The sequence below is a fragment of the Coloeus monedula genome, assembly GCF_965178545.1.
Source record: "Coloeus monedula genome assembly, chromosome: 7".
NCBI lineage: Eukaryota > Metazoa > Chordata > Aves > Passeriformes > Corvidae > Coloeus > Coloeus monedula.
Window position 1 is genome coordinate 24957449 of NC_138787.1, and position 25325 is coordinate 24982773.

The 25325-nt window shown below is 55.6% G+C and overlaps 3 protein-coding genes across 4 annotated transcripts; 1 reads left to right on the forward strand and 2 right to left on the reverse strand.

The window, feature by feature from the left end:
• Positions 1–9: 9 nt before the first annotated feature.
• Positions 10–12632, reverse strand: STK36 (serine/threonine kinase 36). Its single transcript, XM_082285222.1, has 27 exons — positions 12548–12632; positions 12326–12431; positions 11317–11457; positions 10531–10608; positions 9971–10101; positions 9483–9732; positions 8981–9074; positions 8545–8714; positions 8129–8328; positions 7924–8050; positions 7670–7813; positions 7221–7400; positions 6908–7005; positions 6433–6538; positions 5508–5649; positions 5102–5229; positions 4399–4503; positions 4098–4196; positions 3814–3908; positions 3432–3495; positions 3163–3273; positions 2944–3018; positions 2360–2534; positions 1806–1953; positions 1458–1617; positions 446–1186; positions 10–345 (listed from the first exon to the last, which is right to left on the reverse strand). The coding sequence occupies exons 2-27, from the start codon at positions 12407–12409 to the stop codon at positions 205–207; spliced, it is 3987 nt and encodes a 1328-aa protein (XP_082141348.1). The 5' UTR covers positions 12410–12431; positions 12548–12632; the 3' UTR covers positions 10–204.
• Positions 12633–12680: 48 nt separating this feature from the next.
• Positions 12681–19759, forward strand: RNF25 (ring finger protein 25). 2 transcript variants are annotated; one of them, XM_082285462.1, is made up of 10 exons: positions 12681–12735; positions 12852–12926; positions 12999–13101; positions 13193–13260; positions 13994–14063; positions 14189–14260; positions 14995–15135; positions 15873–15962; positions 16439–16573; positions 16689–19759. In XM_082285462.1, exons 1-10 carry the CDS (start codon positions 12698–12700, stop codon positions 17409–17411), a joined length of 1515 nt encoding a protein of 504 aa, XP_082141588.1. In that variant the 5' UTR covers positions 12681–12697; the 3' UTR covers positions 17412–19759. The 2 variants fall into 2 exon arrangements, with proteins under 2 accessions (XP_082141588.1, XP_082141587.1); XM_082285461.1 differs by having other exon boundaries at positions 12696–12735; positions 12852–13101.
• A 913-nt stretch (positions 19760–20672) lies between these two features.
• Positions 20673–25250, reverse strand: BCS1L (BCS1 homolog, ubiquinol-cytochrome c reductase complex chaperone). Its single transcript, XM_082284906.1, has 8 exons — positions 25233–25250; positions 24037–24413; positions 23638–23777; positions 23329–23523; positions 23056–23119; positions 22504–22673; positions 21945–22062; positions 20673–21262 (listed from the first exon to the last, which is right to left on the reverse strand). The coding sequence occupies exons 2-8, from the start codon at positions 24354–24356 to the stop codon at positions 21010–21012; spliced, it is 1260 nt and encodes a 419-aa protein (XP_082141032.1). The 5' UTR covers positions 24357–24413; positions 25233–25250; the 3' UTR covers positions 20673–21009.
• Between the last annotated feature and the right edge of the window lie 75 nt (positions 25251–25325).

Consider the following 25325-nt stretch of genomic DNA (forward strand, 5'->3'; position numbering starts at 1 on the left):
CAGGCGGTTTCTAAAGGAACGGACATTTTTTTCCAGGGCCGGATTCCCACGGGGGGCACCCCGGGTAAAGAAGGCCGGGTAGAGTCCCCCTCGGGCGGACAACGCGAGTTCCAAGGAAGGTTGGGCTGGAGTCTGAGGAGGGCGAAGGAGGCGTCGGTGGCGTCCCGGGGTGCCCGGGCGTCACCGCCCAGCGCCGGTCTGCGGCTACAGCTGGCTGGGCCCCGCGCGGCCGCGCAGAGCTGCGAGGCGGCGGAGGAGCACCTCGCAGTGCCGGGCAGAAGGCGACCGGAGACTGCCACCGGCCAGCGCGGCCAGTCTCTCGGTGGCGTTGAGGGCCAGCAGGACCTGCACAGTCAAGAGAGGGACAGGAGTCACCCACCAGTTTGACCCTTGTCCCCACAACTCCATTAGGTCCCCCAAAGGAGCCGAGGTCCCCGTGCAGTACCTGCTGGATCCCGGGGTACTGGCTGAGGGCTCGCAGTGCTTCGAGGGCTCCCTCCTTCACGGTTTTGCGCGGGTCCTGGCAGGTCACCTGCAGCAGGAGGTCGGGGGCCCTGTTCTGGATCAGCAGATCCCGCAACTCCGCCCCGCGCTGGCCCAGGTTGCTCAGGGCTAGGGCCGCGTTGCAGCACGTCTTGGCCTGCGTGTCGCTCAGCAGCCGGGTCAGCGTGGGCACGGCCCTGTGCAGGGTCCCCGCCGGGCAAGACGCATGGAAGGCGGCGTTGCCCACTGCAAAGGTGGCTGCCTTGCGCACGCAGCCCTCCGGGTCCGACAGACACTCCAGCAGCCTCTCCAGCCAACCGGGCTGGCTCTGCAGCGCTGGGGGAAAGCTGTGGCGGAGCAGGTTGCCCAGCAAGTTGCAGGTTCTGGCCCGTATCAGGTGTTGCTGGTGGCTGAGCAGGTAGGTCAGTGGCTGGTCAGCCACATCTGAGTCCCTTAGGATCCTCTGGAGAAAGAGCAGGTGCTCTGAACAGGTCCGGGCCACGTGGGCCAAGAGAGACAGGAGGTCAGTTGTAAGCATGACATTGTCTGAGAACAAGACAGACTTCAAGAAGGCAACAATGTGCTCCGAGGCAGCAGCTTCCCTCACTACTTGGTCTATGACCTGTGTGTCAGACACAACAAGATGGCACAAGAGGCCCATGGGGAGCTCGGTGAACGAGAAGGGCAGATGGCGAGCGCAGACCTAAGGAAAAAGGACAGACAGCACTGCCAAGTGCACTGCACTCACGTGTGAGCCGAGCCAAGCCAAGCAGCAGCTGAATGCAGCCAGCAGGTCAGCACAAGCTTAGCAGCCAGTCAAGCTTCTCCAAGGGCTACATAGCACCCAACTGACATTCCTGTGTGGGCAGGAACTGCCAACATGATGTGAAGTGGTGCCATGCATTGGGGACTGCAATGTAGGGAGGTGTGACCACAGTATGGGGGGAAGGAGGAACACAGGGCCAAGAGAGTACCTGCAGCAGCTGGGCAGGGATCTGGATATCTCTCACAGCCTCCACGATCAGTGCTAAGGTGTCTTTATCCACATCCAGGGTAAAAGGGAAACAGAGGAGCTGGCAGACCTGGATGACCACATCTGGGACAACCTCAGGGTCCCCATCCTTTCCTGCTTGCCTGAATATGTGAAAGAGAGGGCTTAATACAGAGGTGATCAGAAAAACCTCAGGGCAAGGGGCAAAGGGCATTCCCTGCACCGGACACTAAGAGGCTCTGCAAGAGCCAGGTCAGGAACTTCTGAGCCCTTGGTGTGCTCATGTCCATGCCCCATTCAGCAGCTGAGCTCAGCCCTTGCCACAACTCACATCTGTGCCAGGCATGCCAAGAAGCCAGGGGACAGCAGTCTCTTCAGGGTCACCATGAGGACACCATGGGACTGGGTGAGCTGAGGCAGGCACTGGTGGGACTCACGAGTGAAGACTCTGAGGGCCAGGCTGAGGAAGAACAGGGTTCCTGCAGGGGAAACAGCAGGCAGAAGGGCACAGCTAGAGAAGGCCGTAAAGTCCCTTCACTTCTGTCTGTGCTACCTCAAGGCTGCTCCAAGGTGGATTCTGTGATTCCCTGCCCAAAACCAGAAAACCTCCACCCAGGTGGTCACACCTGCCAGAGTGGACATTCCCTGCAGCATAGACACCCTTTTTCATTCCCCCACAGCCAGCTCAGCTGAGCTACTGCCAACTGGGCACAGCATGGGCCAGCCCGGCCCTCTCTCCCCAGAAGACACTGCAATCCTCAAGAAAAACCACCTGGTCCTCTGGCCTCAGGGAACAGATGTGAACAGGGACAAACATGGGCAAGTCTGAGAGCAGGATGTGAAGCAGGGTCCAGGGCAGATGCCCTGCTGTCCTGCAGCTCCTACCTTGAGGGGAGAGGAGGTTCCAGTCTGGCTCTGCCATGTGGTGACCAGCACCTGGGGGCGGGTCTCCCTCCAGCGCTGCCCTGTTGGTGCCCACATGAAGCACCACAGCAACGCAATGCCAGACCAGGCTCCACAGCTCTGAGGAAGCAAAGCCCTGCTCCAAGGCCACATCCTCCTAGAGGCAGAGAGGCAGATGTCAGAGGCCTTCATGGTCCTCTGTGGCTCCCCAGGGTTCTGATAAATGGCTCTGCCAGCCCCATGGCCCTGTGAAGGTCAGGGCTAGACGGACATGGCCCACGGGTCCTGCTGCACCTTTCAATAGTGTCAAGCCCAGGGCATCTCTGCCCTCCTTCACTCCAGTGTGCTCATGGATCACCCCTCCCTGCCCACCACTCTCCCATCACCCCTCCCTCCCCACCCATCTCCCATCAGGGAGATAAGCTGACTCTCATGGGGTTGCACAGCTCAGCCAAAGCTGCACAGTTCACTGGTTTCCCTCAGCCTCATTACCAATCTGCATTCAGGCCTTTTTGCCACCACACCTTTTGGCAGGGACAAGGCAAAGGAGATGGCCAGACTGGTACCTGTTCAAGGAGTTCCAGCAGGAGGAAAAAGAGCCCATCATAGAGACCAGCACCCATTGGCAGGGGGAGCCACAGCTGTAAGAGAGTGGGAGACAGTCTGGAGCTGGGTGCTGGGTTTGAGGGCAGCAGCATCACACTTGCACCCTTCTGGGCCCATCTCTGCACACCTGCACAGAGGGGTATGCATGGCTCCCCAGCTTCTCTGTCCCCATCCCATACCTCTGCAGGCGCTGTCAGTGCATTTGTCACTCCTGGTAGGATCTTTTCTCTCTTGAGCTCCAAAGCCACCCCATGCTGGCTGAGCTGTGCCAGGAGGAATGCTGCAGCACCCTGCAGGACAAGGAGAGCTCAGCACCTTTGGGACTTTCCCATCTGCTTGGTCACTATTGACCCTTCATCCCACCCTGAGTGAGGAACAGTAAGGCCCAAATGGGATGCAGGGGTCTGCAAGGCTCTCAGTGGTGGCTCTGGCAGTGGGGGCGGCTTACCACGAGGGACACGACAGGAGACTGGGTGATGAGGTCCACAGCCAGGGTAACCACCTCCTCAAGCCTGAAATGCAAGGACCAGGAGACAAGCACTATGTTCCCACAGCTTCACATCATGCAGAATGGCAGCATCCAAATACCCACAAGGCTGGCAAGCAGCCATGTTTCAGGAGGAGCCCTGGTTCACAGCACCTCCTTGTCTGCACTGGGTCATCCTCACCACATCCTCAGCACCCACCCACACTGCCCAGAATTCCACTGGTATGTCTGGATCAGAGGGATCAGTGGGACAGGTTCCCAGCTCTGGGCAGGGTGCAGGACAGAGGGCTGTTCAGGGCAAGGCATGTTCCTCTCCCACCCATGAGTGCAAGTGGGTGCTTACCTGGGAGGGGAGGCCTGAAGCTGCAGGGTGAGCAGGGCCAGCAGGTACAGAGAGGCTTCACAGGCTGCCTCCTGGGCCACCTCCACCACAGGGACCTACCAAGGGAACAGGAGTCACAGCAGGGGAGAAGAAGATGTTTCTGGGCCCCGGAGGAGAACTGCACTCTTCAGATTAAACTCCCCTAAACTCTTCTTCCCACACGGATTGGGCTGACCAGTGCTCAGAGGAATGCATCCTGCTTGCCCATGCTCCCACTCCACCACCAGGGCTGTGGTCAGTCCTACCTCACCCTTCAAGAGCTGCATGAGGGAATCCCACAGTGGTTGGCTCCTTCCCAGGTGCTGGCACAGGTTTGGACAGGCATGGCAGCCAGCGTAGAGGATCTGCAAAGCAGAGGGGAGAGATGCCTACCAGGACAGGTTCCACCCCATGGCTACCATAAGCTCATTTATTCAATAACTGACACTAGGCAGATGGGAGACACTGAGGGCTAAACCCACGGTTCCCTCTTCCCCATGCTCCTAATTCCAGAGCAAAGGCCCAGGCACCTCTGGGCAGAGACAGATAAAAGGATGGGGCCATTACCTTCAGGATGTTCAAGGAGCAGCCTGGGTGCTCCAGTCTCCCCAGCAGTCTTGCAAGTTGCTGGCTCTCTCCTTCCATAAGCTTTTCAGCTACTGCATGAGCAACCTGCAGAAATCAGCCTGTTTTGCACTCTGGGTACCTGAAGGACTGCACAGACTAGAGAAGTTTAATGCTAGCAACAATTTAATGAAAAAAGCATCTGCTTCCTACATTTTGCCTGTGTCTACTCAGGAATGCCTATCTGCCATGACCTAGCATGGCTTTGATGCACAGTCCCAGAGCTGAGATGAGCAAGGTAAGATTCCTCCTCTGCTTCCCTCCTTGTTGACTCAGAGCTAAAGAATCAAATGTAAACCTGTAATTGTTTTCCCTCTTACTGCCCCTTCAATTTCAGATTTCCTACAGTTCATAACACTGTAATAAAAGAATTCTTCATGTTTTCCATGCATTGCCTAGTTCTTTACTTAGCCCATCTCACAGTTCAGATCCTAAGTTTGAGTCTCTTAATTGATTCAAGAATCCATACATTCCTAGGGTCAGCTGCTGGCTGGGGAGGTGCAGCCCACAAATATGAGCCCTGCAGCCAATAAAGCCAGAGGATCCCAGCCCTCCACTCTACTGCTGAGAAAGAGATCCTCCTGGAAAGGGCTGCTGCCCCTGTGGAGAACACACCTCTTCACCCTGTACACAGAGCTGGTCTGACCTGCTGCTTGGCTTCCCAACAGCTGTTTCTCTCCAGGGGGATGCTGCAGGCAGCAGCCAACGCAGCCAGGAAGACGTCTGCCACACATGGACTCTGGTCATGGGCTGACTTTCCCTCCACCGCTGCACCTGCACAGGGACAGAGCTTGGGAGTCGTACTGAAGGTGCTGAGGGGCAGCAGGATGGGGTTGGATGGCAAGAGAGGAAAAGTCAGGCTTGTGATATGGAGGAGGGTGAGATCTGGGATTGAGGGAGGAGAGCCCAAGTTAGCAGGGGTCTGGACAGATAAGCTTCAGCCACCTCTTCTGGCCAACAGCTCTACAATGGCCGTCAGTGCTCTGATGGAGCCCAAGGGCAAGAGGGAGAAGAAACCCCAGGAAGATGTGGCGAGCTGCTACTACTGCTACCTCGAAGAGCAGGCTGCTCTGAGATGGATCCCTGAAGGAGTCTGTTCAGCAGGGGCTGATACTCCTCTCGCAGCCTGGTGTAGAAGTGTGCAGAGATAGAGGGGTCTGTCGTGTCCAGGCTCTCACAGAGCTGGGTGAAGCACTGGGAAAAACACAGGGGTTGCCATCACTGCAGACTGAGTGTGGGAGGGGAGAGAAGGACAGCACAGGAGGAAGCTGTGGGAGGACAGCAGAGATGGGAGAAGGACTCATGCTGGAACTTCAGGGACCTCCAAATGTCCACTCCAGCCAGGTTACTGTACGGGACCCACATATGGCTGCACGCTGACGAAGTGAGGGGTACATATGGAGGCACATGTCCCTTCTCACCTCTATCACAGCCTGGCAGAGCATGCCCAACAGCTATTTTTGCTCTTAATTCTTCTGGCCCTAAAACATTCAGCTCAAAAACAAAGGCTAAAAGCAAGATGATATCAAATGTGAGCCTGTATGCATTTCCTGCCTGAGCCACATGTGAATCATACTCCAACGCTGAGAACCTGCTGTGCCCACCCAGCACAATCCCAGCAGCAGAACTTTTGGCAGCAGAACCAGAAGCATGTCTGGCAAAGTGACAGTTTTTGTGCCAGGGTGTGTACAAGAGACTGTGCCTGCCATCAGCTCAGCTGGTAAAGCCACACCAGAATGGTAAAGCCACAGCAGAATGGTAAAGCCAGCAAAGGTGCCCCCTAAGAGACCTTCTTTATGTATGCAATTCCCCACAAAAACCCCAAGGGGTCAGACAGCCTGCCCTGACAAGAATACATTAGACCCCGTAGTTAGGAGCACAGTCCTCAGCCTGTGTTCCCCCAACATACACAGACAACCCCATAGCTTCTGTCCCTGGGGCAGAGGGTGTGGCAGAGGGAGATGGGGGTACCCTTACCAGGAGGCTTTGCTGGCAGAGTCTCATCTCAGTGTCAACGGGTGCAGCCAGCAGCTCCGGCAGCAGGGACAAGAAGCAGTCAGCACTCTCCTGAAAGGCCTGCAGGCTGGGGGGGGGGGGGGGGGGGGGCAGCAGGGGCAAATGAGTGCAGAGAAACACAGCCCCTTGCCATGAGGACAGGATCTGAACAGGCCCACATGGTGCTGGCTAATGGAGCAGGCAGCACACACTCACACTGTGAGCTGCTGTCAGCAGGCAGCACAACTGGACTTGTCAACTGTGCCTTTCCTTTAATTAGTCCCATTCAAGGAAAGTGCTCCTCTGTAAGCTCAGCAATATGGCATGAAGCGCTTAGACCATGATGCTTCCCCACAGAGGCAACTCCAGCTGCAGACTATGAACACCACCCTTCTACCTACTGCCAGGTCCCCAAAGTGGCCACACGAGACCTCAGAGAACAAAAAGTTGTTCCTACCTGTCCTTTTGCCCACTCTCCTGCAGGCTGCATTCACTGCTGAAATAAATTTTGGTCACCATGAGGATGTCTGTCAGCACAGCAATACACCAGGGCTGCTGCAGAATCCAGAAAGAAACCACAAATGGGGATTGTCTGCTGGCCATCCCCACACCACTGTGACAGGATCCTTCCCTGCCAGAACCTCCCCCTTCTCAAGGGTGCCTAGAAGAGGAATCTGTGAGCCAAATCCAGCAGGACACCAGGGCCTCCTCAGCACCAGCACTCTGCAGGGCTGGAAGGAGCCCAAATTTCTCTGGGGTTCTACACTCACCTGCTTGGTGCAACCAGTCTCCAGGATCTGCTTGGCTAGACACAGCAGGGACAGAGGCACATTCAGTTCTTGGCAGAAGTGGTCCAGCAGCTCAGCATCACACTGGGTAGACAGGAGGCTGCCCGTAACACGAAGCACAGAACGAAGATGGGAGGCTCCCTCCAGCATCCCTTCCAGCACCTGGACACAGAGGAGCCAGAAGAGCTTATAATGAGCAGCAGTTTTGGTCTCTCCACCAGCCACAGAACAGCCCTTCAACCCATTCAGGCAGAGGACAGCAGAAGAGCAGGTGGCAAGCCAAGTGCATGGGACAGCTACAACTCCTGGAAAAGCAGAAGATCTTTTTGCTGGCTGGACTGAGGACTCTCCAAATGTTTCCAACCCAACCCTGGGGAAGAAGGCAGCATCCAAGTCTCCAGTCTTTGTTGTCTGGGCCAGCCATCACTTACCTGCTGAGCAGAGTCTGCCAGGTGGTCCCGGACATGGTGCTGGAAGGCCGGGTCCCTCAGGAGGCTCAGAGGCATGCTCAGCTGCATGGCTGAGGGCTCAGTTCCCTCAATCAGATGCTGCCACTCCTCATCGCTCTCCAGCTCCTAGCCACAGAGGAGAGAGGACTGGTGCCACAGACCCTGCCAGTCCCAGGGTCTCTGTACCAGCCCCTGGCAACTGGGCCCTGCTGTCCTCACTTAAGACACCATCTTACCTCACTCTCCAAGTCTACAGCCTCAGTGCTGTGCCTGCCCCAGGGCTCTGTCCTGCCAGCACCAGGCTGTGGATGGGAACCTGCTTCAGGAAACTCCCACTCATAGTCTCGAGAGAGGCTGTGTTGCCTGGCCAAGGAAACAGTACAGTCAGTGAAAGACCTTTTCTTTCCCTCTTCCTCCTGCCCCAGCCTCAGCCTTCCTCACCCTGGGTTGGGAGGACACTCCTCAAACTCCCACTCTGCTATGCTGCTTTTCCCTTGCAGGAGACATGGATTCTTCTCACTGGAGGCAGCCAGTGGCTCCCTCTCCTCACGGGCTGCCTTCCGTGATGCTGCCCTGGGTCTATGCGTGGGAGGTCCATTGTCAGAATCCTTCATAGATGCATCACCTGCCTTCAGTTGCCCCTGGTGATGGCAGAGAAGTTTGGTCAGGGCAGGGTTACTCAGCCAGATGAGTCCCCTAGACTCCACCACCATGAGCACCCCACATCCTGCCTTGTGTGTCACTGACACCCCAGCCTGACCCATGTACTCATGTGTTTCCCCCCAGGAACCATTCCAGTGCCCCTCCTTTGCCATGACTGTCAGACAAAACCAGGGGAACCCCACACTTTTCTCCACCTTTTTCTGTCTCTCTTCAGCCATCTTCTGCTGGGCCTTTCTCAGGATCCTGGACTGGCTGCTCCTGGGGGCCATGGAATGGACTTGCTGCTCCTTCAGGGCCTGCAGCTCTGGGGACAGCTTGGTGGTGAAGGGGTTTGAGATCACATGCTCTTCTGTGTCATCAATCACTGGGGAGGCAAGAGGAGAACTTCAGCAGCAGCTCTACCTTGTGACACAGAGAGAGTGATCTCTCTTGAGATCCCAGGGGAATCCCAAGGGACCCAGAGCAAGACCAGGTGCAGGAGCTAGGAGTCATTGCTTGGAAAAAGCTGAGAGGAGGGAGGCATTGACCAGGATAGTAAAAAATAGCAGGGCAGGGAGGTCCTCCCAGTCTCCAGCCAGTAGTAGAAGGAAACAGACCTGGACAGTTTTGGAAAAAAGAGTAAGTACTCACCAGTAACCCGTCCAGCAATGAAGGGGTGAGAAAGCAGCTCTGGCCATGACAGGCGCTGGTGGGGGTCCTTCATTAGTAAACCCTGAAGGAAGTTCTGCAGAGCAGCAGAGCAGAAGGATCACTGACACATGTTCAGCACCCACCAGTGAGCATAATGTACCCACCAGTCTCCCCCAGTGAGGGCACCCAGGAGGCCTGCCTTTCCTGCCTAGCTCTGGGAAAGGAGTGGCTCTAGTGCCTAGGGCAGATGGGAAGACATTTCACTTCCCAACCCAATAAATCACTCCTCTGCTGTTGGACCCAGTTTCCCAGCTTATGGACAGCAGACATTTGGTAACAGTGATACGGGTTCCCCTTCCAGGGGGTCCAGCTCTCATTGCTTTTCTATGTTCTGAAGTCCCTGTTAGGGGACATAAAAGCTAAGAGTGACCCACTACAGCAGCAGGCAAGGCCAAAACTGCATTAACAGATCTCACCCTGCAGACAGGGCCTCGGCCCTTACCTTGAACACTGGGCTCATGGTCATGGGCCATTTGACAGGGTCCTTGATGATGAGGCTGACAAGCTGGAAGATGCTGTTGGTGTAGAAGGGAGGAGTACCCACAAACAGCTCGTACAGGATGCAGCCCACAGACCACAGGTCTGCTGTGTGGTCATACGGCCGTTCTTCCACCAGCTCAGGGGACATGTACAGCGGGGTGCCCTTGATGGAGGTCAGCACCATGGTGTGGATGCTCATGGTACGGGCAAAGCTGCTCAGAGCAAAGCACAGATCGCAAGTTCAGGCTGAAACATCTGTTGCAGCTCCCAGGGAGTTCCCTATGAATTTACCAATACTTCTTCCCTCTGGAGGACAAAATCTCTCCTCTCTGCTTAACCTCTAAATATGCACAGAATCCAGGCCCCCTTCCACACTCCCCCACTCCTCCTCTACAGCATCCAGGACACCCCTTGGCTGCTCCAAGGCCAAGCATCTCCCTCAGCACTCACCCGAAGTCACAGAGCTTGACAACACCATCTTTGGCCAGCAGGATGTTCTGGGGTTTTATGTCACGGTGCAGGATGCGGTGGGAGTGCAGGTAATAGAGAGCGGAGATGAGCTGGGCAGCTATGGTCTGGACCTGCCAGAGACACAGAAGCCTCACCCTGTGTCCCATGGTGCCACCCACTGGCACAACCATGGGGGCCAGGTCCCTTACAGCCTGGCTCCCACACTACTTCTACTTCTGTCCTGCTTGGGGCAGGGACCGACCCCAGCTGTGGGCCAGCAGTTTCTTGGAGTAGGCCAATAGCCAAGGCAGCAGTCTGGTGCTGTGGCCCTTGGAAAGGGAACAGAGAAACTGAGGTCTCTGCAAGACCCCACTCTCCCACAGTGCCAACCTGGCCTCCTCTCCATCCTTTCCAGAAACTCTGCCAGGTAAAGCCCCAGAGGCACCCTCACCCTCCTGACATCTCCTGGCTCACAGCAGAGACCCTCTGCCTGCAGGCAGACAAGTCCTGTTTTCTCCAGCCTGCAGCAAACACTGCATGGCCACTACCATGATAGACACCTGGTCCTCAGGGAAACTCCCATCATCCTCCAGGATCTGGAAGAGCTCTCCCTCTGCGTAGTCAGTCACTACTACCACCTGGAGGGAAGAGCAGCATGGTGAGATCAGGCCCTGGGGACCAGGACAGAGCAGGGTAAGAAATCTGAGGGAGGTGTTGGGGTGTCATCGTGCAAAGTCCATCAGCTTGGGCTGGGACTTGGAATGGAATAGACCTCCCATGGCTGCACTGCAGCAAGGACCTGGCACTTGGCAGAGGTCTTGTAGCTGTCCATATCTAAGACAGCCAGCAGAAACAAGGGAAGAGGGAAGAACAGGACAAGCCCAGAATGGTACTTCCAAGCCCAGTGGGTAGAATCACTCCCTTGAGCTTGTTTTGAATCTGCTGTCTAATGACTTCATTTCATGTTCCCATGTTCCATAGAGGTCTTCAATTCTCTATAATCGTATTCTACCCGTGAGAGTTTAAATCAGTGAAAAGCTAGTCTCTGGAGAGACTGAGGAGTGAAGAGTCACACTCATACTGTGATCTCAAACCACTTTTCCTGCATCACACACCCCCTGGTCAGCTCCTTCACCTCTGCATATGACCTAGTACAGCCCATGCAGCCCACACAGGTGTTGGCTCCCCACATAACACATACTAAAGGGCTCTGAAAAACACTAACCAGACCCTGGGATGAAGTCACTACCATCTCCCGAGAAAGATGTCCCTACAACAGCAGGGGACAGCCCTTCTTCCCCTGCCCCAGTCAAGAAAAAGCGTTTGCCTGGAGTAGTCCCCTTCACCTCCTTAGCAGTCTCAAAGCTGTCAAGCATCTGGATGATGTTGGGGTGATGGAGATCTCTCACAATCTCAATTTCCCGCTGCAGGTTCTTCAGCTCCTTCTCAGACCGCCCCACCTTGGGGATGAACTTCAAGGCCACCACCTTTCAAAGCAGGAAAAGCTGGGATCAGACCAGGCTCCTGGTCAGACCCACCCTGGCAAAGGCTGCTTTTAACCCAAACAGGACTCAGTACTTTCCAGCTGAACACAGACAACAGAACAATGAGACATTTGTTCACTGGGCCCCTTGGACCTAGGGTTCTCCCCAGGCCCTTGCACATCAGCACTGGTGCTCACACTTCTTTTCACACTGGCATTTAAAGCAAAGAAATGTAATCAGTGAACACAGATAAAACCAGGACTTCAGAAACATGGGACAGGACCTCAAGATGCTGGTGAACAGCAGGTCTAACATGAGCCAGCAGTGTGCCCTGGAAATGAGGAACACTAGCAGCACCCTGGGCTGGATCAACAGGCAGGAACTTCAGGGAAGTGATTATTGGCCTTTATTTTCAACCTTGTGGACCATGTTGGGAATATTGTGGCCAGGTTTTTGGCCCAGAAAGACATCAGTAGGCTGGAGTGGGTATAGCAGAGAGACCCATGATGGTTGAGGGGACTGAAACACGTGGAAGGACGACACAGGGATTACAAATTGAAACAGAGGGAGGTTCAATTTGATAAGAGGAAAACACATTCATCCTAGTAATAGTCAGGCACCAGCTGTAGGGTGTTTGTCTTGAGGGTTTCAGAGGATCTAAATTTAGCGCTGGCCCTGCTGTGAGGTCTTGAGGTCGCTCCTGATGTCCCTTGAATCCAAATGACTCAGTGCCAGCAGGAGCTGGTCAGGAATGTCAGCAGAAAGCCGAATGAACGCCGAGTCCCAAAGGCCTGGCAGAGTCTTAGAACCCAAGAGGCACCAGAAATCAGCCCCAGCCACATACAACAGAGCCCCAACCCTCTCCCCTCACCTGGGCGCTGTGCTTCCGGCGCCCCTTGTACACGCGCCCAAAGGAGCCTTCGCCGACCATTTCGAGGATGTGGTAGTTCTCCATCGTTCGGGACGGGGCCGCTGAGCTGCCGAGACAAAGAGGCCAGTGAGGAGCAACGTCTCCCCTCCCGCGGGGCTGCACCCAGCGCCCGTTCCCCTGGGCGAGTGTCCTCCCCCCGCCCCAGGCTTTGTTCCTGCCCACCGGCCGCACGGCAGGACGAGCCGCGAGCCCTGACGGCAGCACTCCCGCCGCGGGATGAGCCTCGCCCCGCTCCGCTCCTGCCCCGGACCCGCCGCCGAGCCGTCTCCTGGCAACGGACTGCCCGCTTCCGCTTCCGGGGCGGGCGGGGAGATGGCGGCGGCCGGTGAGGAAGCGGAGGCGACGGACTGGTAACAGCCCCCGTACCTTCCCCGGTCTCTGCACCCTCCCCCGTGCCCGCACCCCTGCTGTCCCGCACCCCCAGCCCGCCGGGGCCGTCTGACCCCCGCCCGGTCGGTTCCCGCAGGGCGCTGCCGCCGGAAGTGGAGGTGCTGGAGTCCATCTACCTGGAGGAGCTGCGGGTGGCGCGGGGCCTGGGCAGGTACGTCCCGCGTTCCCCATCCCCGGCCCGGCCCAGCGCCGCCCTCCTCACCCCGAACTGCCCCTTCTCCAGGTGGGAGCCCTGGGAGATCAGCATCACCCTGCACCCTGCCACGGCCCAGGACCAGGACTCCCAGTACGTGCACTTCACCCTGGTCCTCTCCGTGCCCCCTCAGGTAGGCTTCCCGCTCCCCCCGCGCCCCTGCACCTCCCGGTCGCGGGCCACTCCACCTTCCTTGTGCTTCGGGTGTTTCTCTTTTATCTTAGTATCCTGATAAAACTCCGGAGATCTCCATCAGGAATCCGCGGGGGCTGTCAGATGAGCAAATTCAAAAGTGAGTGCCAGGAGGGCGGGGAGTGGCGATCCTTTCCTCCAGAGATCCGAGAGGCAGAACCGTTGGACAAGCCTTCTGTAATTCATGTGACTTCCCATGTCTGGGATACAGGGATGAGATGGATACAGGTCCCTAAATTACTTTGTCCTAAATTTCTCAGGAGCCACTGGTGCCGAATTTGACACAGAGGGGTCCACCTTGTGGTTGTTCCCCTGTGGTCCCCGTGGAATGTAATTTGAATCCCCAGGGCCTTGAAAGCTGCTGGTCCTGCTCTGGCAGAGGTAGGACTGATCCAAGTCCTTGGGCAGTCAGTTCTTGCCTTTGTGCTTCAGTCCTTGGCAAAGTGGAATGTGTGCAGAGACGTTGGTGCCTGCCAGCAGCACGTGAGGATGCAGCTCCCAACACTCAGGCAGGCTCCCCCTGCTCAGGGGTTGCTGATTCACCAAAGCCTGGGATTCACCAAAACCAAAGGGTGCTGGGTGAGCTCAAGCTGAGGCCATCAGCAAATCTGCTCCTGCAAGTCCTGTCATGACAAAGGCTTCCTGTGCACTGGCTTGTGGGGAGCCAGGACTGCATGTGAATATGTGTGTGCATGTGTGCCTGTCCTGTTCTCCAAGCAAAGTCTGAAGGCCAGTCCTCTCTTTTTTCTTGTCATCATGGCAAGATGGCAGGTATGTGGGACAGTGAAAAGGTAGCTAAATTTGTATTAAGGATTTCTGCTGCTTTGCTGTAGGATTTCCCAGACCCTCAGAAGTGTTGCTGAAGCCAGACTGGGGACAGAGGTGCTCTATGAACTGATCGAGGTGAGAGTTGGAGGAGGCTGGGGGTGACCAGCCACAGACACTGATCCCTGACGGCCCAGGGGTGGGACATCTCTGAGCCCATGGGCAGGCCAGTGAGTAAAATGTTTGCTTTAATGCTTTCACAGAAGGGGAAGGAGATCCTCACTGACAATAATATTCCTCAAGGACAGTGTGTGATCTGCCTCTATGGATTCCAGGTAGGCATGTGTCTCCTGACCCCACAGACTGACTGGGAAGTGAGGCAAGAGAACAGGAAGTCTGACACTGGGATATCAGTCTGGGACCAAGATGTGCCCCAGCAGTCCCCTGCCCCTCATTCTGTGGGTGATCTGGCTGCACAGGGCCCTTCCTAGTGCAATACATGCTGCTCTTCCCATCAACCTTTAGATAATCTTCTACAGAAAATGGGCATGGGGCAGTGAGAGATGCTGGAGCATCTCCAAAGAAGCATAGACTCTGGGACTAGTTGATGGTGCATTTCAGCTTCCCTGTGTTGGTTACACCTCACCTGGAGATCAGCACACAGGTGGTCAGGAGGGACTAGAACATATCCATGCGGGTGCTGAGGTCTGTGGGGACAGGGAAGCTGGCCTTATCAGGGTTGCAAGGAAAGTCAGCACCTGCCTAGGAAGGAGAACACATCAGGTGGGAAGATTGCTGCTTACACAGGAACACATGCAGAGAAATCAGTCATAAAATCTTTGCATCTTGACATTAGGACTATTTCTAACATTTGAAACAAGAAGCAGCATCTCAGTAATTGCTGAGGGAGTGGAGATGCAGCCCAACAGAAGGTGTTAAGTGCCTCTGCCACCACTAGCCCTAGTTCCCCATGGCCACCACTGACATGGAAGTGAAAACCCAACTCAGCTGGGTGGTTACACAACCCTTTGCTTAGAAATCCTTCAAAGGCACTCTTTTCTCTTGACAGGAGAAGGAAGCCTTCACAAAGACCCAGTGCTACCACTACTTCCACTCCCACTGTCTGGCCCGCTACGCCCAGCACATGGAGGAGGAGATCCTCATGCAGCAGGAGGAGAGAGAGCAGCACCTTGCACCATCCCCCAAACAGGTACTGGGCCCACTTCCTTGGCCCCCTGCACAGACCCTTCTAACATCTGTATCATGCTCTTTGGGACATGGAGCCTGTGCTGAGAATCAGAGCAGGGACTAGACTAAGTTATCTCCAAGGGCCCTTTCCAGGGAGATTGGAACCAAACAAATTGGTTTATTGGATCTCTGGGTCAGTGCCTGCTGTGTGAGGGAGCAAGGGAGTTGCATTTTTAGACTTCTGGAACCACAGGATTTAGAGAGTTCCTTCCCTAGTCCTAGTCCTTGAACTGTAGGAGGTTGCAGCAGGGTAAACACAATCAGCTGTGTTTTGGGGTGATAAAACCTGCCTAGCACATGTTGGAACAGTTGTCAGCTGTGGAGCAAACACCACAGCTGAGCATGGAACAAGTCAAAGGTTCCTTCCTACAAATCCTTTCAAAGAGGTGCTGCCTAGATGACACACTCCTTTGGAGCAGAGAGAAATAGATCCTAGGCTGAGGACTGAAGCCATACGTGTTGACAGGGATGCTTTGTAAAGCAGTCAGCTGCTGGAGCACAAGTCCCAGCATGCCTCATGTGGAGACACCTTCCCTAGCAGTTGTTGAGAACCCAGGCTGCTTTCATGCTGCTGGAACCCCTCTGGGCTTCCTTACCTTGGCAGAAGAGTGAAGAAGACCACTCTTAGGGTGGGGTTATGGGGCAGCATGTGAGCTGGATTGCAGACAGGGTTTGCTGTCACCTCTTGCCTCCCCACAGGAAGTTGGTGTGCAGTGCCCTGTCTGCCGGGAGACCCTGGTCTACGACCTCTCTGCTCTGAAGGCAGCACCACCCCCACAGCACCCTCTGGTAAGAGATGGGGGTTCACCTGCCCAGCTGTGGCTTCAACTGGGACACTGTAAAGGATGAATGCATGCACTCTCTCTCAGGTCCTCGTAGATGTCCCATCCAAAGGGCAGCTCACAGAGCAGGTTCAGTTGTATAGCCCTGAGTTGAGCAGATGTGCTGAGTGAGAGCTGATTCTGCCATGGGGCACATCCCTGCCCTCACTGGGATACAATCAGGTCAGGAGAGTGACCTGATGGTAGCTGCTCTGCATTCTGCCCCACAGCAGTCACTGCAGAAACAGTGGGTCTGCACTGGGATGCTGTGCCTCTGTCCAGGGATTTCTCATGCATCTGTAGGCCTGGTCAATGTGGTAGAAGGAAGCAAGTTGCCTGGCACTGTGCAAAGAAGGGTTTGGGGAGTAGCTCCCAGCCTTGCCACTGCCTATCCATGCTAGGTGTTGAGAGAGCCCTTACCCTGCATTGCTTTCTTCCACTCAGGAGCCGTATAGGCCAGATGCCAAGGTGCTGCAGCACCAGGAAGAACTGCGCCTGATTTTCAAGAGACAGCAAGAGAAAGGGGGAATCATCGACCCCGAGGCAGAGAGGAACCGATATTTCATCAGCCTCCAGGCGGTACGGCACTGGGGGCAGAGAGCTGCTGAGAGGGCTCTGGGCTGCAGGACTAAGCACTGGCATCTGCTGTGGGACACCCCTGTCCTTTCCTTCACTGGTGGCTTCTTTCTTTCAGCCTCCAGCTGCTGTGGATCCAGGCCAAGCAGCCGCTGCCTCTGAGCTGTCGGTGAGTGCCCGTGCTGCGGACGTGCCCCAGCCACCAAGCCAAGCCTCAGCTCCCGAGCCAACTGGGGCGTCGGAGGCCAGGGCAGAACCCACGCGGCCTGAGAGGCCTGCTGTGCCCAGAGAGCAACTGAGCAAGAGGGAGAGGCACAGAGGGGAGAAGCCAGGCTCCAGAGGCCAAGGCAGGCAGCTGTGCAGTGGCTCGCAGGAACCAGGAGAGGAAGCCTGTCATCCGCTCCATGGCTCCAGGGGGCCCAGGGTCTTCAGCCGGAGACCGGAGCGGAGACCTGCTGGACGGCACAGCCAGGAGTTTTCAAAGCCTCACAGTAGAAGCAGGGCTGCTCCCTTGGCTGACAGAAAGGGGATCTGCCCTGAAGAGCCCTCACCAGCAAGAGAGGCTGTGGACTTGAAAGAGGAGCATCATGACGTGGAGAAATGGAGCACAGAGGAGGGGACTGAGGCCCAGGGCAGGAAAAAGGAGAACCTGATGTTCAACCGCAGTGACCACAAAGCTGCCCCCAACTGGCAGGGCCACCATAGGCCCTGGGATTGTGGAAGGTGGGAGAGGTCCAGAGTTCAGGAGCGTGGTTCCTACCCTAGAGCACCAAGAGGGCGAGGGGTGTTCAGGCCCAGTGGACATCAAGAAGCCCATCCTGAGAAGGAGAGTGGCTCCTAGCAGGAATGATGAGGGGCTGGGCTGGGGGAAAAAAGGGCTGTTTCTGGTGAGAACAATGAGTGCTCTGGTGAAGCAGTAGCAAGCAGATACTTTACCCCATGGAAGGGAGGAGGCAGATGGCACATGGGACAGCTTGAGACAGACAGTGTTGCCAGGGTATGTGCAGAGTAAAGCATCCTGGCATGAGCAGCTGGCTGTCGCTAGCATTAGAGAAGTTGAATCTTGACAGATCATATCAGCCTAGGTCTCAGAGGACCCAGAAGACAGAGGTAGTTTTGGGGATCTGCAGCCATCATCCCTATAGGTGAAATGCCAAGAAATATGTACACCTACAGAGCAAATGGACTGAGCCCAGCATGGTGCCATGGCAGAGCCAAAGCTGTGGCAAGACCTTGCCTGGAAGCCAGTGTCCCAGTGGAGCTGTGGTGGTGCCAAGTGCTGGGACTGTGCCAGGGCAGTATATTGGAGCTCAGCTCCACTCGCTCTGTCCCCCATTCCTTCTCAGAGCACCTTCTCAACTGCTGGGATTGGCCAGGCAAGTCCTCTTTACACAGGGAATCTCCCAGTCCCAGCCAGGAGATCCAAGTTAAGCTTAAGTCAATGCCTTGGCAGGTCACAGCTGTCTGGTGGCTAAGGCCTCACCTTGGCTCCCACTTCTCCAGGAAGCCCATATTTAGCTGGAGCTCCTGCCCTGTTCTTCAACTGCTTTTGTGGAGGCTGAAGCTGATGGGGGGAACCTTGGAAGAGAGCACTCTGCTTTGTAACCTTTATCTGTCAGAATCCCCCTCCAAGGCCAGGCTGTCTCTTGGCACTTCTGACAACCCAGAAGTGAATACCTGCCCCAGTATTTTGGATATTGCTAACCTCCTGTAATCAAGCTGATACTGCCTAAATGAGGATTTGATGTTTAAACTAACTTGGTGCAGTTACATCTACTGCTGCTCCACAGATTTAAATGGTGTCCCAATCCAAAGCCACGAAGAGTGATCCCCAAGCCTCTGAGTGGGGCACTGCTATTAAATTAATTTGTTGGGTCTTGTCCAGAGCCTGCTCCCTTTGTTTCCTCTGCCCTCTTGCTCCTCTTTGTTGCTTTTTGGAGCGAAGGTGTTGATCCCTGGTATTTTTCAATTCTTTCCCTGTTCCCTACTACCAGGACCGAGGCAGAGACCTTCCCCTGGCACTCCTGGGTGGCAGGAGGGCTCCCTGCTTTGCCTGGCTTAGTGTAAGCTCTCTGCCTCACCTAGACAATACTGATTCCTTCACACTTGTTTGTGCCTTGTCCCCCACCTCTTGTGCCCACACATGGATTGTTATTGTCTTCCTCTTTCTGCTAAGTGCAAGAATAGCAGTGCCACAAGGGCATTTGCCAGTGCACACATCTGTCTGGCTGATCTTTGGCACATGAAAGTTGCACTAACCCCATTATTGACTAAGAACTCCTCATCTGCTGCCCTCCTTACTCCATATCTGGTCTTGACCTGAAGGGGTTGGTTTAACATGCTGCCCAAGAACCTTCTGTGCTTAAATTTCCAACACTGGTCTATTTCCAACCCTGATGCTCTAAAATAATAATTTTTTTCTCCCTCCTTGGCCTGAGCCTAGACTACCTGTCCTGGGCTAGGTGATCTGAGAGCCAGATGTTGTGCCCTCCTGCAGATGAGGGCTGAGCACTTGTGCCCTGAAGAGAACCCTAATTTTTCTTCAGTGCTCGCTCTGTCCTTGTTCAGCTATTTTCTGGGGGAATGGCCTGCCCACAGTTGGGTGAAAAGGCACAAACTTTACCTGACACTGGTGCTTGTTCTGCTGCCTCCTGCCTTCACTGGTGAAACTGCTGTGCTCCAAGAAAGCCATTTGATTGTATCCTGAAAGAAACATGGAAGATCTCTGCCCCTTACAGCAGCTGAAGCTCCTTGGCTTCCTCTGGTGTGCCAGGATTACTCTCAGCAGGAAAGTTGCTGTGCCATGTTTGGAGCATGGGAATTCAGCCATGGAAATCAGAGTGAGGACTTGGATAACTTCAATCAAATGCCAGATATGTTAGTGGGAAGGGATTTTTCCCTGGGAATAGTGCTTTAGGAAGGGCCCTCTCTGACTCTCTGCTGTCAGCCTGGAGCAGAGGGCATTTTGCAACAGTATGTGGAAATGAACTTGGGATAAACGAAACCTCGAGGTCAGAGGGGAGGAAGAGAGCCTGCACACTGACCTGACCTGGGTCCCCTTGCTTGGTGTCCACCTGTGTCACTTGCCTACCTCACAAGGCTGTTGTGAGGCTTAACTGGCAAAAGCCCTTGGGCCGGGCAGAAAGGCACCGGCAGCGTCTGTAGCATTAACACTATTAAAAGCAAGCAGAGAGAGATGTTGTGTGTGATGGCATCGGGCCCCTCTGGCTCCCCCCCAAACAATTCCTGTCCTCCCAGACAGCTGTGGGACAGTTGCCAGTCACTCACTGGCCAGTTTTGACCCCCAGCTTTGAGGGAAGAGGCTGGATCTGAGCAGCCAGCCTCTGCTGGATGGCCAAACACAGGGTTTGAGATGCCAACCAGCAGCATTTGCAGAAACATTTTTGTAAGTATGGGGTTGCATTAAAGCAGTTCCTGTTTGCACCAAAATCCATCCAGGTGCCATTGGCCTTGTGTATTGCTGTGTGCTTTTGGCTATGCCTTTGGCCCCACAGGGCGGAGCCAAGAGGAGGGCTAAGCAGTGATCTACAATTTGGGTTTGGCTTGGAACCCATTCCCTCCAGTCCCAGCAAGGTGATGCAACTGACCACATTAACACAGGACTGGCTCTGGGGACAACTGATTTTCAGGGTTCTGAAAGAGGGACTGGAAGGGGAGAGCTCTTGGGAAAATATGCTGTAACTGGCCAAAGCCTCTCATCTGCCCTTATACAGCTCCAGGGCCCCACATCTCCTCTGGTGGGAAGAACAGTCATGTCCACCTAGGAACAATATCCAAGCAGATCTGTGGCTTGGCATCATAACTCAGCAGGACATCATAACTCAGCAGGACCAGCGGCACCAGCCTGGAGCTCGAGGAACAATGAGTTGTCTCTTAGGAGCTGCTTTTTTTTTAGAAACACTCTGGATTTGCTGTACTGGCCTGGCCAGGCCCTGGTCAGGAGGGCTCTGGACCAGCAGCTGGATAGTGGGGCAACTAACAGGAAAATGGACCAGTGAGACAAAAGCTGTGTTGTGCACTTCACAGAGGATATTCACAAACCAGTGAGACCACTGTCCTTTAAAAAAACCAGATGCTTTTAGCAGTGTAGAACCCCAATGTCCTGCCCAAAGGTAAATGCCCTTCTGGAGCACCTCCAGGCTGACCCACAAGGAAGGGGATTCACACCAGGAGCCTTGGTAGCTTATAGCAATCCCAACATGAGGCACACTGTAGCACCCGAGTCTAGGGAGCAGCAAGAGCCAGATTCCCTCCTTTGCTGTGAGGCTGGCAGCTCTGATGCTCCAAAACCAAGGAATCAGAGGGGTAGAAATGAGCAGAGACCTGGCCTGTGCAGGTGAGCAGCTTCATGGTATCCCCAGGACAATCACATCTTTGTCCCAGCCCTCTCAGTGTGACAAGGGAAAGCTGGCCCCCAGTCACAGCAGGCTGGAGCTTATGTTTGAAGTGGCTCCTTCAGGGTCTGTCTTGTAAAGCATGAAGTGGCCTTGCACCTGGGCAGCGCTGATCTGTTTGGAGACGGCCAGCGCCTGCTCCGCGAACCGCTGGGCTGCAGCCAGGGGCTGCTCGGGGTAGAAGCGCTGGAACATGCGGGCGAGCTGCCAGTGGGAGCAATGGCCCACGTACTGCTTCAGATCCACACGGCCAGGACGCACCAGGGCTGGGTCCAGCCTGTCAAGAGACAAAGGGGGGGGCCTGGGAAACCTGATCAGAAGCATCTGTGCAGGGTGGGTCCTGCAGGAAGCCCCTGTCCACACTAGCACAACCCATGTCCTATCTGCAAAGTGCTGTGCACTGTGAGATGGTAAAGGGGGAAAGCAGGCTCATCCCTGGGGAGATTGAGGGGGAAGTCAACCCAAAAGAAAGGAGAGAGCTGGGGAAGGACTGACTCCAAAGGAGGACAAGAACATCCTTGGAAACAGCTCTGCCCATCTCTGTCCCATGAGCAACCTCTGAACAAACCCCTAGGCCAGCTCGGTCCAGAGTGAGCCAAGCCTGCCACAGCACAGCAGGCAGTGTCCCAGGGTGCATCCCACCAACCCAGTGGGCTGCACATGGGGCCAGCACTCCACTCACAGCATGGACACAACCCCCAAACTTGCAGCTCCCCACAGACAGGAAGGTGATACCACTCCTTAAGGGCACAACCATGTTCTGAACAGCAAGTAGGCATTTGAGGGTCCAGCAAAAGGGATCCTGATTAGCAGTCAAGGGATTTGCATCCCAAGGGAGGATGTGGGAAATCTGAACCCCCAGTCTTCATGCTGGCAGACTGAATAAAAAAAGCCCAGCAAAAGGGAGCAAGGTTTTCCTGTGCTACCCACTCCCCTCCCTCCCAGGGGGCAGCTCTGACCTGTCCACATAGTTGGTGGTCATGAAGACAATCCTGGCTTCTGTGGAGGCCACGCCGTCCAGTGCATTGAGGAGACCGCTGAAGGTCAGGCGCCCCATGCCTTGGTACACAGCCGGGTCTGGGAACAGAGGTGTCTGAGATAGTAGCCGTTGGCTTGCGGGCCACCTTCCTATCACCTGAGGCTTATGCCAAGCTCCCCACTCACTCCTTGCCTGGAGGCTGACCTTCTGCCTGGCTGGCAGCACATTCACCTCCCCTGCCCGCACGGACCCATGGGAACACAAACAGAGAATGAGAGAAAGCCACTTTCTCCCTCATGCTGAAAGTAGCTGGGCAGGAGAATGACCTTTGCCTGAGGATAAAGGATCCAAATTTCCTTTTACAGTCTAGCCAAAACTAGACAAGCTCCAGTTTGGACCCTGAGGCCTGAGAGATTCCCCCATTCCCCCACTCCTGGTCTCTGTTGGTGCGGTTGAGCAGCCCAGAGTCCAAACATTTTCTTGGTACAGCCAGGGAACCTCCCTCCTGCTGCTGACCCAGGAACAGGGGCAGTGCTCACTCTCAGCAGCAAGGTCCCGGCTGACGAAGGCAGCGTCCACATCCTCTAGCAGGATGATGCTCTGCTGCGGTGCTACACTCAGGAGGTGATTGAGCCGGTCATCAGAGAGGCTGTGGTCACTGAGGCTCAGCAGGCAGATACTGTACTCCAGTTCCCCGGCCAGGGCTGTGCTGGAAAGGACACAAACCACAAGGGTGAATCACAGTGGGAAAGCCCGGAGTCAAGGAAGAATCAGATTTCTCCACCCAGCAGTAGGGGAGAGGGCAGAGGGGTCCTTTCCCAGCAGGGATCAGATCTGAGGGGCAGGCGGAAGCCCCTGCTCAGCCCACCCATGCCATGCAGCACTGTGCAAAGCAAGGGCACAAAGGGCTTGTCACCCTCACCTGTCACAGCGCCAGCAATGCAAATGCTTACAACAGGCACCACATGTAAGGCACAGCTCACTCCTGTATTCCAAACCCAAACTCATCCACACCCTCTCATCCAAGACTGCTGTGGCCCAGAGCAGGCAGCTGGTGGGTAAACTGCTGTCAGGCAGCTGGCAATACTCACATGAAGCTGCTTTTCCCACAGCCAGGAGGACCATACAGCAGGTAGCCTCTTCGGTAGGGGATCCCTAAGAAGACAGTGTTCTTTTAGGATAACCACCTGGATTGCTCTGTGCTCCCTCCCTCCGAGCTGTGGTACTGTGCTGAGCATGCAAAGAGGATACACCTGGGGAAGTTAAGCAGCAGGGAAAAATCTCTCCACAGCCAATTCCAGAGAGGACCATGAGCATCCTGCACCACCCCACATGGTACAGAGCACACCACACCAGAGCCTTGCCTCTTTCACTGTACCACTTGGGGTTGTTGATAAACTCCTTCACGTCCTGAACCAGCCTCTCTGACACTCCTTCCTCCAGCACCACAGAGCTGAGGGGCCGGCGGCGGCGGGGGAAGCCAAACTGACGCCACTCTGCTCCCACAGCCGTGTACATGATCGTCCTCCCCTCCTGCTGCTGCAGCGCCAGCTCCCGGGCTGCAGAGAGAGGCAGAGGGGACAGCTGCCAGGAAGAGGATCTCCCGGGAAGCCCTGGACATCTCCAGGGAGTAGGCTGTTCCCAGCAGGACCCCACACAGTTCCCCTACAGACCTTCCTGAAGGATATTGAAGAAGATCTCCCGGTCAGTGCCCAGTGCAGTGAAGGTGACAGACTCCCAGGGAGTCCCTGTGTTCAGGTCAATCATCTGCGTCTCCCGGCTGCGCTCAACGCGAATCCACTTCCTGCGATACCTGGGGCAGGAAGACAGGTGGGGGTACAATGATCCAGCACTGCTTGGCTGCGCCTTGCCTGGTTCATGCACTAAGAAAACTCATCTCAGGTAAGGAAATCATTTCACTGTTGGGTACAGGCTGCTCTTGCTACTCTTCATCCCCCACCCTAACCCAGACCCAGAGAGGAGGCAGGATCCTCTCTGCTGCCTCTATAGGCCCCCCAATTTGCCAAAATTGACACTCAATCCCCAAACTGCTTTCTCCTACCCTCCCTTACCAGATGAAATGATTCCCAAGGCTGGGGACAAAGTCGAACTTGGTGCTGACACGCCCACTTTCATGCTGCAGGTACGACGTCTCAACACTGAGGTGCTGCGTGTGCTTGGCGTGGTGGGAGACCCAATTCAGCAGCCACTGGTAGCTCTTATCCTTGCTGGGCACCTCCAAAGTGATCATATAGTGGCGCCTGAAAGCCACCAGTCCAAACTGGGCCCCCTTACGGGCTGCTGCCAGGACTGTGCCCACCCCAACGAGGCCAAACCCAGCCCCGAAATATGGGTTGTCCTTCAGAGCTAAGACAAAGTCAGAAAGGGGCATCGTGGGAAGTTAAGCAGCTCCTTTCCACAGCATGGTTCCTGCACTCTGGAAACAAACCTGCGAGAAAAGACTGAATGGTAGCAAGGAACACAACAGATCACCCACAGTTCCCTGGCCTTTATTGTGGCCAGTCCTCAAGGTGAAAGGCTGCCTGGCACATTTGGATTTCCCACATCTGTGCTTATTACCAAGTGTTCAGACAGCTGCTGGCTGCAGGAACCTCCTCCCTTGGCCACTGGGTGAGCCAAGCAGGAGAGGGCCAGGAGGCTCTTGAAGAAGCACAGGAGCATGTGTAGCTTCTTCAGTCAAGACAACAAGCCCAGAGATTTACAGGGTTTTATTCTTTAAACAGCCATAAATCATGAGCACTACAACTATTTAAGGTTTATCGTCTGAAAAAGCTGAAGCACATCCCCAGGCTGAGCCAAGAGCCGGGTCTTTGCTGCTGAGAACGGGAACACGACGGTGGTAGAAGGCGCACCTCCATATCCGCATTACAGCCGCATGCTCCCGGGGCCTGAAGCTTCTCCATCTCCCTCAGCAGGTCTATCATGTACTGGGAACGAGGGGGAGCCTTCCCCGCGAGACGCACAGACACGCTCTGCTCCCCAAGGTGCAGAATTCCCCCTCCACTAGAACAAGGTGTGACCTTCCTCCTTCCCAGGCCACAGCGGCCGGTGGGCAGGGTCCCGCAACTTCCCCCTGCAGGAGCCCCACCCTCCCCTGCAAAAGATCCGGATCCACACCGGCCTTCGCCGCAGCAGAGGCCCAGCCCCGGCCGCTCCGCGGAGGAACCCGCACCGCTCCCGCTCTCGCTCCCGCTCTCGCCCCCGCTCTCGCCCCCGCTCCCCCGGCGCCGCTGCCGCCGCCGCTCACCTGCGCCGCGCCGCTTCCGCTCCCGCCCGCGCCGCTTCCGGCCGCACCATAGAGCGGGGCCGGCCAGGCCGGGCAGAGCGGCTGCGCGAGAGG